This window comes from Dendropsophus ebraccatus, chromosome 9, assembly GCF_027789765.1.
Source record: "Dendropsophus ebraccatus isolate aDenEbr1 chromosome 9, aDenEbr1.pat, whole genome shotgun sequence".
Lineage (NCBI taxonomy): Eukaryota > Metazoa > Chordata > Amphibia > Anura > Hylidae > Dendropsophus > Dendropsophus ebraccatus.
In genome coordinates this window covers 106,258,640-106,272,346 of record NC_091462.1, presented here as the reverse complement: position 1 = coordinate 106,272,346, position 13,707 = coordinate 106,258,640, and the positions used below count along the sequence as shown (strand labels likewise).

Here is a 13,707-nt window from a genome sequence, read left to right as displayed (position 1 = left end):
AGAAGTAAACTACAAATCTCTGGCACCAGTAGATTAGAAAGAATTTTTTTTTGTGAACAACCCCTTTAAATCACATATCTGATGGGGTGGAGCCTAAACTAATGTCTCTTTCCAAGAACAACCAGCAGAATTTTGAATGCAGCTCTGGCTTTAAAATAAAAAAATGTGCAAAAAAACCCTAAATGTACACAACTAGTAGCAGCATCTTCCTGTACGGTGAGTTACATAACCACAATGCGGCGTTTAGTAAATTTCGCCCTGAAGATTTGCAGTCGCCGCGTCTCCAATCAGCGTCTCAGTCCTGTGCTGGCCGCACCTGGGATCCATTAAGAATTCAACGGACCATTATAAAGTTCTATAAAGCTGAGCATTGAATACAAACTCCAGACTCAGGGTAATAAGCTTTTGATGGCATGTTGACATTTATCTGCCAGCGTTCCTGCCTGCGCGCCCGTCCTGCCGCTGGCTAATTGCTTACATGCAGGTCTGAGGTTTTACTGCTTCACCATTGTCTGACGGAAACTCCTTCCAGAAAGCCGGATCAGACGGCCCCAGCCCCGCTCCAATCAGACGGAATTGCCGCTCAATGAGTGTTAATCGGTACAATTTGTCTTTCACTTGCACTTTGGGGAGCGGTTATTATCCGGGAGTGATGACCACATCAAGGCCTGAGAGGAGTGCCACAGCTTCCCCTTACAGGCCATTGTAATGTCACATCCAGCGCCATCATCAGAGCCGCAACCGGGGTCCTCCATGGCACGACTAGAGAAGGTGGTCCCTGATACTGGGGAAGATGGCTGCACTTACAGGGGCCAACAATCACTTTAAAGGGGCACGCCAGCGGAAAAATATACTAAGGTTGTAATTGACTTCTATAAAAAAAAATCTCTAGTCTGCAGAATCTGCTGTATTTCCTGCAGGAAGAGGTGTATTCTTCCCAGTCTGACACAGTGCTCTCTGCTGCCACCTCTGTCCATGTCAGGAACTGTCTAGAGCAGGAGAGGTTTTCTGTGGGGATTTGCTACTGGAAAGAATACGTCACTTCTTGCAGGACATATATTGTGACATCACTGTGTATTATCCCCCCTGTACTGTGACATCACTGTGTGTATTATCCCTGTACTGTGACATCACTGTGTGTAGTATCCCTGTACTGTGACATCACTGTGTGTATTATCCCTGTACAGTGACATCACTGTGTATTATCCCTGTACTGTGACATCACTCTGTGTATTATCCCTGTACTGTGACATCACTGTGTGTATTATCCCTGTACTGTGACATCACTGTGTGTATTATCCTTGTACTGTGACATCACTGTGTGTATTATCCCTGTACTGTGACATCACTGTGTGTATTATCCCTGTACTGTGACATCACTGTGTATTATCCCTGTACTGTGACATCACTGTGTATTATCCCTGTACTGTGACATCACTGTGTGTATTATCCCTGTACTGTGACATCACTGTGTATTATCCCTGTACTGTGACATCACTGTGTGTATTATCCCTGTACTGTGACATCACTCTGTGTATTATCCCTGTACTGTGACATCACTGTGTATTATCCCTGTACTGTGACATCACTGTGTATTATCACTGTACTGTGACATCACTGTGTGTATTATCCCTGTACTGTGACATCACTGTGTATTATCCCTGTACTGTGACATCACTGTGTATTATCCCTGTACTGTGACATCACTGTGTGTATTATCCCTGTACTGTGACATCACTGTGTATTATCCCTGTACTGTGACATCACTGTGTATTATCCCTGTACTGTGACATCACTGTGTGTATTATCCCTGTACTGTGACATCACTCTGTGTATTATCCCTGTACTGTGACATCACTGTGTATTATCCCTGTACTGTGACATCACTGTGTATTATCCCTGTACTGTGACATCACTGTGTGTATTATCCCTGTACTGTGACATCACTGTGTATTATCCCTGTACTGTGACATCACTGTGTGTATTATCCTTGTACTGGGACATCACTGTGTACATGAAGCCATTGCCAAGGGTGACCCCCTCCAGGTCTTGCTCTGGGGCCCACCAACCTATATTCCAGTTTTAGGATTTAGAAAACCTCCTGTATAGTTTCCCATGAGAGTCTGATAATCCAGAATACCTGACATCAGGTCTCTGTGCTGGATTAGTGGAATTCTCTTGTACACACTGAGTAATGGTGCAGTCACTGGGACTTTATAGCCTTTGCTGGGAGTCTTGAGTGGGTTGGCGGCTCTATCGGAGTAATTAGATGCCCGTCTTATTGCCCGCGGAGCGGTGTAACGCAGCATGCCCTCTCCTCTCTGCCAGCAATTACAAGAAGACGGCTAATTAAGAATGATGCTTTATAAGGCGCGCTTAACCCCTTGACCGCCGCTACTGACTTCAAGGCACTTTGAAGATATACAATAACAAAGGAATCTGTAATTTTAATTAAGTTTTGCCCAGATGGAGTTTATTTACCACGTAATGGGGGGGGGGGGGGCATCTGCTTTTCATGTTTATGTAACTTTTACGAAATGCGTTACTTGTGCTTAATGAAATTCTAGTTTTAGGGCGATGGCCATTAACAGCGGCTCACCCCGCCGGGACGAATGAGGGTTTTACGGCTGAAGACAAATCTTCTCGTATCTGAAGCCTGCAGGGACGGAGAGGAAGACATCCATGGTCCAGAAGGCCATGGGTATAAGAACACTGTCCATTTTTTTATTCCATGCCTGAACCTGGCAGTATGAGCTAAGACAGGCCTCTCTGAAGCTGCAGCGCAGGACCCGGGGAGAAGTAGAGTGCAGGAGGAGCCCTGGACCATGGATAGGTAAGTATGCACTTTGCAAATCGTCAGTCCAAACCTACATCACTGATCAGCGGATGATTGTTGTCATCAGCTGATCGTTGTGTTTATTACACGGAGTGATAATTGGCCGATTTGGCCGATTATCGTTCCGTGTAGTAGGACCCTTAGTATAGACGTGCCGATATTTACAATGTGTCAGTACAGAGGCGCAACGATTTACAATGTGTCAGTACAGTGGTGCAAATATTTACAGTGTGTTAGTACATTGGCTCAAAAATTTTAACTGTTTCAGAGCTCCTGGCAGCATAATGAATGATGATGCCAGAAATTTCGAATTCCGTTACGTATTTATTATTTCCGTGCACAGAACATGTGATTGCCCTCTAAGCACAATGGGAGTCGTAGTTTAGCGTAAGCTGGAGTGCCACAGGCTGGAGACCACAGCCCTATTCCTTGAAACCCATTGTGACCCTCTGAGGCAGCAGGGGCTTTTGTCCCGGAGCTCACACTTTCTCGTACACAGACTTATTGCATCAAACCATTACTGTCTGAGAAAAGCCACATGCAATAAAGGAAGTAAAAATTACTAGTAAAGAGGAATATAAGCCACCGCCATATCACCGCAATGATACTATGTGATGGAGCCTTCCCTGGTGTACACAGACCAGGACAGAGCAGTCCCATGTGATGCTTATCGGTGACCCCCGCAGGGTGATAAGGTCAGCGACTACATGGATATAGCATTCGCTGGAAGAGTTTTGCATGTTTAGCTGTCCTGTGGGTTTTTGTGTGTTTTTTTTAGTTCACATATGCAAACTCACCTGAGCAGGTAGGATTTGCATGATAAAGATTTGCATTCCAGAAGCCGGCTTAGTGTAACAAAGGAGATCATTTGCCTATCTTACTGTCAGCTGGAAGTGATGGCTGCCGCCTGTCAGGGGCGGGAGGGGAGCAAACTGCAGCCATCACCGACATGTGAAAGGAGAATAACACCCAACAAAGAAGGAGGAACACCACATGTATCATGTGACGCAATGATAGGTTGTGCTGCACAGGACTAAGAGGCCTATTACACGGGGAGATTATCTGCTGAAACAGGAGGAACCGGGAGATATCGCTCAGTGTTCTATGCTTGGCTGATTATGTCACCATTCACATCAATGGCACATCCCAGTCACCATAATCCCCAATAACAGTAGGGAAAGTCTACTCGTAAATGTAAAACTTTTCAGACAAGGTCTTTCTTGATCACTAAAAGGGGTTGGCCACTGTACAGTATTAGTAAGTGTTCTCACTGTATATACTGACAGCAGCTTCCTGTGTACTCACTGCATATACTGACAGCAGCTCCCTGTGTACTCACTGTATATACTGACAGCAGCTCCCTGTGTACTCGCTGTATATACTGACAGCAGCTCCCTGTGTACTTGCTGTATATACTGACAGCAGCTCCCTGTGTACTCACTGTATATACTGACAGCAGCTCCCTGTGTACTCACTGTATATACTGACAGCAGCTCCCTGTGTTCTCCCTGTATATACTGACAGCAGCTCCCTGTATACCTCATAGAGCTAACATCAGACTCCCCTCCTCCAGGCTGTGCTCTGTGGTGAGTCTGTTCATAAGATGGCCGACATTGAGGAGCATGTGACCATGCCCCGTCCCCCAGTGTCCTCTATAGGCATATACAGACTCAGTGGTGGACACTGGAGGGCGGGGCATGGTCTCATGCTCCTCCATGTCGGCCATTTTATGGACAGACTTGCCACAGAGCGGAGAAGCACAGCTTGGAGGAGGGGAGTCTGATTTTAGTTCTATGAGGTACACAGGGAGCTGCTGTCAGTATATACAGCAAGTACACAGGGAGCTGCTGTCAGTATATACAGCAAGTACACAGGGAGCTGCTGTCAGTATATACAGCAAGTACACAGGGAGCTGCTGTCAGTATATACAGCAAGTACACAGGGAGCTGCTGTCAGTATATACAGCAAGTACACAGGGAGATGCTATAAGTATATACAGCGAGTACACAGGGAGCTGCTATCAGTATATACAGTGAGAACACTTACTAAAACTGTACACTGAGCAATTTTACTATAAAGTGGCCAACCCCTTTAAAGGAGAACTCTGGACTGGGGGGATATTTGGCAGAGTGCTGGGGAGGAGGAGGAGGATGAAAGAAGTAACATGCTCTCACCTCCCCCACTCCAGTGCTGGTGCCGATGCCGGTATCCCGCTGCTTCGGTTCCAGGCGTTTCTGGGTTTGAGTGGGGACTTGTGACGTGACGTGTCAGGCCCGCTCAGCCAGTCAGCAGTTGAGGCGGAATCCTTCTATGGCCGCTGACTGGCTGAGCGGGCCTGACACGTCACGTCCCAAGTCCCCACTCAGACCCAGAAACGCCTGGAACCGAAGCAGCGGGATACCGGCATCGGCACCAGCACTGGAGTGGGGGAGGTGAGAGCATGTTACTTCTTTCATCCTCCCCAGCACTCTGCCAAATATCACCCCAGCCCAGAATTCTCCTTGAAGACGGCTCTACAAAACATCTATGAGTACATCTGGTAGGGGTCCCAGCACCCAGACCCCCACTTATCAACACCTCAGACTTGACTCAGGCCCCCCCCCCCCAATTTTACTAGTTACCCTTAGCTATTGCTCCTGATGATTATGGTGACTGGGAGCCACACAGTTTCCCTATGACAACACTAATTACCATAACGGCCTTATACTGTAATCAATTATTCACATGCTATGGTAGTGGTTTAAAACTACAGGCTTGATGTTTCCTATGACAAGACTTCTTGTCCTGTGTCTGGTACCACTCATTACACACAGTTAAAAGTCTTGATTAAAAATGTTTTGTTTCTACACTTAAGGCCAGTTCACATGGAGTAAAACTGGTGGAACTCTCTGCTGTGGAATCTCGCCAGCCTCCGTGTCATCCGCCTATGGGAGGGCTTGTGCGCCTCCTCTCTCTGCGCCTCTCCACTTGGAAGAATCGACATGTCAATTCTTTCACGTAGAGAGGAGGAGCGCGCCTCACATAGACGGATGACAAGGAGGCTGGCGGAATTCCACCAGTTTTACTCCTTGTGAACTGGTCCTTACATTCATAGACGGACTACTCTGTGTTCCCAAGGTAACAGACTACAAATAAACTCTGCAGTCTGATACTTTAGCCATGAGTCCCCGTATTGTGTGGTAATGTATATCTGGCAAGTTGGCTAGAAGTAGAGGACAAATACAAGGGAATATGACTGCAGGATTAGACTACAGTTTGTTGTCTGTTACCATGGAGACACAGTTTGGAGAACCTGCTGCACCAGCACTTTTTTAGGAAGTTTTGGTACTATTTTTCTATCTATATTATAAAATAATTGTGATATCTTGCAGTTTTCATTCTCACCACTGGGGCTAAAACTAAGCTGAGACTTCCTGTTGAGTCTGTGGTGATAAGAGGAGGCTGCTCTAAAGTGATTTGTACAGCATTGCAGCATCATGTGACACCAGTAGATAGAGGAGACAATAGCAGCTCCCCATGGAATGACCTCTTCACAGGTCACAGAGCACGCTCAGTAACGTTTCACATTCAGGGTACAGACTCTGTCTACTGTCGTCTATGTCCATGAGGCTTGCTGTAAAGCATGTCACTAAATGCTGTTAAAAAAAGCCAAGGCAAGACGGCAGCTCCCATAACAATGTACAAAAAGTGAAACAGTTAAGGTAAACAGATTAGAATAAAAGAACACATTTTAGTGTCTTATCAGTAACAGAAAATTAAGATGACACATTCCCTCTCATATGAGCCGTGCTGCAGTACCCTACACCACCATTATACAGTAGGTGGCGCAGGGCTTCTGGCACAATTTACTGTGTATGTAGTAGCTCTCCCTGAACAGCATCCTGCCCATCAGACATTGATGGCTTATCCTGTAGATAGGCCATCAATGTTATAAACTCCATAAACCTCTTTAACTATAGTTTCTGCGGACGGTGATCTGGACACAATTTTCCTTATGGTAACACCCACCACTGCAAGTCCGCCACTCAGTATTTTGTTCCTCATATTGCAACCAAAACCAGGAGTGGATTAAAAACACAGAAAGGCTTTGCTCACACACTGTTGAAATTTAGTGGATGGACGTCATTTAATGACATATAATGGCCATTATTTCATAACGGACGATGTTTTTACATAACGCCAATTATTTGCCATTAAATGACGACCCTCCACTAAATTTCAACATTGTGTGAACAGAGCCTATCTGTGTTTTTAATCCACTCCTGGTTTTGGTTGCAATATGAGGACCATAATACTGAGCAAAAATACTGTGTGTGAACATAGCCATAGGGTAGGAGGACCATGCCATGGAAATTCATTCACTGTGCTGAATCCTCAGCATGAATCCCTTATTCTACTGATTGTGGAGGTCTTGTCTCAAACACCCCATTAAACCATCTTATACCATACCTGGGAAGCTGTCTATAGACAGAGACACCCTTGAAGAAACCATCCTCCCTAGACATGTAACACGTCACCCCAGTCTCCCCGGATGAGGAGGGCCGGGGACACCATGATGGGAATACATTTTGTTACCATTAAAGACAAATTCCCCCAGAGCTAAATTTAAACTTTTCTATGTATTTCCTCCTTCTCTTAATTTTAGGGAATTCTGCTCATTGGTGGTTAAGACACCATGAAAACCAACAACCTCAACAACAGCGTGCATTCTAGTGAAGACGCCACGGAGAAAGTCAGAGGCAGCTTCCCTAACTTTCAAGATGTTCTTAAAGGGAGCCCATAGACTGCACAGCACAGGCCGCCATGTTCTTTTCTCAAAGGTAGCAACCTGAGTTCCCTAGCATTACTGGACTTCATCAGGTTATGACCTAAAACCTGCAATGATGAAGCCTGGTAATGCTGATCACATGATGGTGCCTGGTAAAGCTGATCACATGATGGTGCCTGGTAATGCTGATCACATGATGAAGCCTGGTAATGCTGATCACATGATGAAGCCTGGTAATGCTGATCACATGATGAGGCTTGGTAAAGAAATGCGGTAAAACTCCATCTTTATGGTAACAGCCTAAGGCTGGGTTCACACTGCGTTTTTTCAATCCTTTTTTTTCATCCGTTTTTTGCAAAAAACGTATGAAAAACACGGATGCATTTGTGTGCATCCGTTTTTCCATTGACTTCCATTGTAAAAAAAAACGGATCAAAACGGATCCTTTTTTTTAATGGACACAAAAGTAGTGTCTGCTACGTTTTTGTGTCTTTCAAAAAAAAAACAAACGGATCCGTTTTGATCCGTTTTTTTTTTACAATGGAAGTCAATGGAGAAACGGATCAAACCCTGCCTAAGGTTCGCATAGTTTCCCACGACAGATGTGTGACTGCATCCTTTTTCTCAGTGAATAAACAACCACATGTATCATAATAGACTCGCTTGTTTAATCTGTGCAGAAGTATAGAAGATTCTGAAAGATTCCCAAACTTCCAAGCAGCGCTGTGTTCTATCTATATCTCATATGTATTTGTCACTGGGTCCTACCATTGGTCACTTGATATTGGCAGGAGACCCTAATAGTCTTTCTCTAATGAAGATCACCTATGGGGGGGGGCACCTTATAGCCTTACATCCCCTTAGCATCTCTGCAGTAACAGCAAGGCACCTCAGGCAGGAATGTCAGCTCTGCAGGACTCGCCTGCCGCAGTAGGTGATGGGAGCTCCCCGAGGCTACTGATTTAGTCCATAAATGTGTAAATAATGGTCTTCAGCCTCAGAACCTCATTCCAATGCTGACTATTGGATAAATGATTCAGCAGAGCGTCCTGCAGAGGCCACTTACCCTGTAATCCAATGAGCAGAGCTATGCGTCTCTACCCTGAGGTCACCACCATATTGTATATTAAAGTCCTGTAAGGTTAACACATTAACTCCTGGATCTCAATTACATGTCTGAATCCCCCCTCTCCACAGGACAACCCCCCCTACTGAGAAACAAAGGACTCAAGGCAGCCTGAAGGATAGAACATGGGTCCATAAAACAGGATGAGTTAGCAGAGACGGAGCAGGTAATAAATTCCACACAGAGCAATCAATGCAGACTCAGGAACCAGGAGGCTCTGGATGAACAATGTTAAAGGGGTACTCCGGTAAAAAATTGTTTATTTGTATAGCACCAACTGATTCCACAGTACTTTACATAGTTTGTGAAGTTTGGTCTATTTATCATATGCTGCAGTAGACCTTGTCCCTTACAGGAGAGGCCTCAATTATTCATCATTTAAAGGGGTACTCCAGAAAAAAATTATCAGCTGTATGTCCTGCAGGAAGTGGTATTCTCTCTGGAGAGCAGGACAGGTTTTCTGTGAGGATTTGCTGCTGCTCTGGACAGTTCCTGACATGGACAGAGGTGGCAGCAGAGAGCACTGTGTCAGACTGGAAAGAATACATCACTTCCTGCAGGACATGCAGCAGCTGATAAGTAATGGAAGATTTTTTAAAAAGAAGTAAATTACAAATCTCTGACACATTCTGATTTGAAAGATTTTTTTTTCCCACTAGAGTACCCCTTTAAGGCAGTACTCCTAACATGTGGCTCCTCATGAGAGTAATAGTCTGGAGTGACACAGGTTAGGGTTGGTACTTTGTGTCCTCACCTCATAATGATAGTTCATGCAGGTCAGATCTCTCCAGCACTTGTCTCCTCGGATTTTTATAAGACCCTGAAATCAGGAAATAGAAAAAAAAAGACAATGTAAGGACAGTAATGGCGGCCTCATACATACAGTACATGCAGTTATCCTACCCATCCCTCTATCAGGAAAGGCAGTCAAATGTGGAGCTTAAAGTGTACCCGTCATCAGGGCCGCTGTCAGATCACCGGAGAATTTCACTCTGCCTGCGGAAGTTCGGGTATCCACGGCTATGACCCCCATTCTAATCAGCACATTAGGGTCTCATGTGTTCATAGTCATGGACACCCAAACTTCTGCCAGCACAGTACAACTCCCTGCTGTATCTGACGGTACTAGAGATGAGCGAACCTGGAGCATGCTCGAGTCGATCCGGACCCGAACGTTCAGTATTTGATTAGCGGTGGCTGCTGAAGTTGGATAAAGCCCTAAGGCTATGTGGAAGACATGGATATAGTCATTGGCTGTATCCATGTTTTCCAGACAACCTTAGAGCTTTATCCAAGTTCAGCAGCCCCAGCTAATCAAATACCGAACGTTCGGGTTCGGATCGACTCGAACCCAAACCTGGTTCGCTCATCTCTAGACGATACACTTAAATTAAAGAAGTCCGGCAAAATATTTTATTTAAGTACTGTATTGCCCCCCAAAAGTTATACAAATCCCCAATATACACTTGTTACGGGAAATGCACATAAAGTGCTTTTTTCCCTGCACTTACTACTGCATCAAAGCTTCACTTCCTGGATAACATGGTGATGTCACTTCCTGGATAACATGGTGATGTCACTTCCTGGATAACATGGTGATGTCACTTCCTAGATAACATGGTGATGTCACTTCCTGGATAACATGGTGATGTCACTTCCTGGATAACATGGTGATGTCCCTTCCTGGATAACATGGTGATGTCACTTCCTGGATAACATGGTGATGTCACTTCCTGGATAACATGTTGATGTCACTTCCTCAATAACATAGTGATGTCACGGCCCGACTCCCAGAGCTGTGCGGGCTGTGGCTGCTGGAGGGGATGATGACAGAGGGACACAGGGCACTGGAGGGACACTGAGCATCCCTCTGCCATCATCCTCTCCAGCAGCTACAGCCCACCCAGCTCTGGAAGTCGGGTCATGACATCACCATGTTATCCAGGAAGTGACATCACCATGTAATCCAGGAAGTGACATCACCATGTTATCCAGGAAGTGACATCGCCGTGTTATTCAGGAAGTGACATCACCATGTTATCCAGGAAGTGCCATCACCATGTTATCCAGGAAGTGAAGCCTTGATGCAGTACTAAGTGCAGGCAAAAAAAAAGCACTTTATAAGCATTTCCCGTAATAAGTGGGTATTGGGGATTTGTATAACTTTTGGGGGGCAATACAATACTTTAATAAAAAGTTTTGTTGGACTTCTTTTCTCCTTTAAGGTATATGAAATGTTCTGCAGCCCTCCAATATTCTGTATGTGTCATCTTCCCACTATAGTTAGGATCTCTGCTTGCTGTCAGTGAAGGGAAACACTATTCAATCCCGGACCTGACACCTCTCAACCTGGTATAGTTGTATCTAGTCTAGAGAATCCTCTGCTCTCCAAACCAAACAAAGCTTTTACATGCACTGATACATTGTAACAAACCATCAGCCAGGACAGACATACGTGTACATGATGTATATATGACTGGATACTAAAGGTCCTATTGCACAAAGCGATTCTAAAGCTATCCCATTCACAGATTACCGTTATGAACAATCGTTTTTACGTCGTTATGGTCGCTAATCATTCCTCAGGACAACCCACACAGCATGTTTTATCAGCAAACGACTTATTACACAAACAGATATGCGAACGATCGGCGAACTACCAATAACGATAGTATTTCAATATGTTAAAGGAAAAAAATTAACGATTTTTCGTTCGTTGTTTGATCGATGGATGTTATTACACGGACAGATAATCGCTAATTTTTTAACGTTTTAGCGAATTTTTAAACGATAATCGCTCCATGTAATAGGGCAAGTCGGGGTGTCGGGGTGAAGGCCACCCAACCCCCCGCTAGAGCCCGAGATAGTTACCCCATCTCGCCAAATCCCGTTCCTGGAGCTGGTCCCGAGACATAGATATCACCGTCTGAAGCCCGTCGGGCTTCAGACGGTGATATCTTCATCCCGGGACCAGCTCCAGGAACGGGACTTAAATATCCAGGGCTCTAGCGGGGGGTCGGGCGGCCTTCACCCCGGCAGGTGGGGTTAACGGTTTCCCTTTAACATAGATGCAACTAGAACTTCACAAGAAGCAGTTGCCCATACACTTGGTTCTACATAAATACATGCTCCATCTTTATATTCATTCAAAACAGCCACTTAGGAGTCCAGGATGGAGGAGCACCCATCCACATACCAGCAGTATGGTTACTCCTACACCCTTAGGACCCTAAGGGTGGTATTACAGGCCCTGGGTCATTGTAAGCGAGTGCCAATCTGCTAGTTCAGCGCTCACTTACACAGCTTGAGAAACGTGTGGTAAGGGTAGCAGGGACATCGCTAACAATGTCTGTGCAGCCCATGCTTTATTAGTTTATAAAATATATACTTACCTCTCCAGGCTCCCTGGTGTCCTGCTGTCTTTTTCCCGCCCGCCGCTGAAGCTTCTGAAGCAGTCTCTGAAGTGCAAGGCCACTCAGACAATCATTGGCCGAGATGGGACAGCACCAGTGATTGGCTGAGCCACCTGTTACTTCAGAGATGGCTTTAGAAGCTTCAGTGGCTGCAGTGACCAAGGAAAAGACAGCAAGACACCAGGGAGCCTGGAGAGGTAAGTATGGACTTTATATATTTTACACATTCTGCTGCCGATAATCTTGAAGAATGTTGAAAGACAAGAATCAGCCGTCTCTTTGGCTGATCGCTGTCTTTATTAAACCGGAGCGATATCTGCCCAAATTGGCCTCATTTGGCATATAGTCACATTTGGCAGATAGTCACATTTGGCAGTATAATAGCAGCCTGTAACTTCAAAGACTGCTTCAGAAGTGTTGGCTGCGGTGAGACAGGGCGGCAGGAAAAAGACAGCAGGACACCAGGGGAGCCTGGAGAGGTAAGTATAACTTATTCTCTATATACCATAAGAGCTGCAATACACACTATGAGCAAGTGCCGATTGAGCAGATCAATACTCACTTACAACAATCATTAAGCCGTGTAATACCACCCTAAGGGCTCTATTACACCAACAGATTATCTGACAGATAACCAGGAATGGATTTGAAAGGAGGAGAAATTTCAGTCTTTCCTTTATTACCTGTTCCCTGTTTATAGTCCATTCCTGGCTTTGGCTAAAAAAAAAAATCTGTCAGATAATCTGTTGGTGTAATAGGGCTCTAAGGTGTCTTTGTGCAATTTAAGGGGGAAATCCTACATTTCCACCTTAATTATATGTATACAGGGACAGAATTAGCAGCCGTATATAGCCTAAAGGGATTAGATACCACCTCTATAGGTGAAAAGATGAGAGCATCAGGATAATAGTGTGCTTCTACCTGCACTCCAACTGTTTTAAAACTACAACTCTCAGCATGCCCTGGCAGCCTGGGGAAGAACATATATTTGCAAAAGTACAACTCCCAGTATGTCCTACCAGCCAGCATGCTGGGGGCTGTGGTTCTGCATCTGCCAGGGAGCCACAGGTTGGAGACCTCTGGTGTAATTCATTCCTCTGTGTGTGAGGTTGATAATAAGGAGAAGAAGACACCTGGGCTGGGTGGAGGGGACAGCTGCATGCCCCGCTCCTTGCCCAGGGCTAGCCCCGGCTTTGATCCCAGCTGTAAACGTTTGGCTGATTAGGATCACAATCCTTCTGATGAAGGAAAAGCTGGGACGGTCATAAGGCGGCATCCAGGGGCAGCCACGTGTGGCGGGCACAATGCATGTCTTCACCTCCTCATCTCCATCATTGGTAATAACCCTGTCCTGCTCATGGCTGGTGTCATCCTCACACAAGGGTCCTCTGTGTATGCGGCCCAGTACACACACACGGGCAGGGGGCTGTACGGTGAATCTTCACTTATAGACACCAGGGTCATCATTACAGCTCTGTTTTCCTGATACACAGCACCAAATCTACTGCACAGATATATAGTTAAATGATACAACTCTGAAGAGCCAATGTTACAATACATGGAG

General features: G+C 45.4%; 1 protein-coding gene across 2 annotated transcripts in view; it reads right to left on the bottom strand.

Annotated features, from left to right (window-relative positions):
• LMF1 (lipase maturation factor 1) overlaps positions 1–13,707 on the bottom strand; it is a 192,355-nt gene that overhangs the window by 110,352 nt on the left and 68,296 nt on the right. For both annotated transcript variants that reach the window (XM_069982140.1, XM_069982139.1), the window contains one exon: positions 9,485–9,550. In XM_069982140.1, the coding sequence (XP_069838241.1) occupies positions 9,485–9,550 (66 nt within the window). The remainder of the gene's footprint in view (positions 1–9,484; positions 9,551–13,707) is intronic.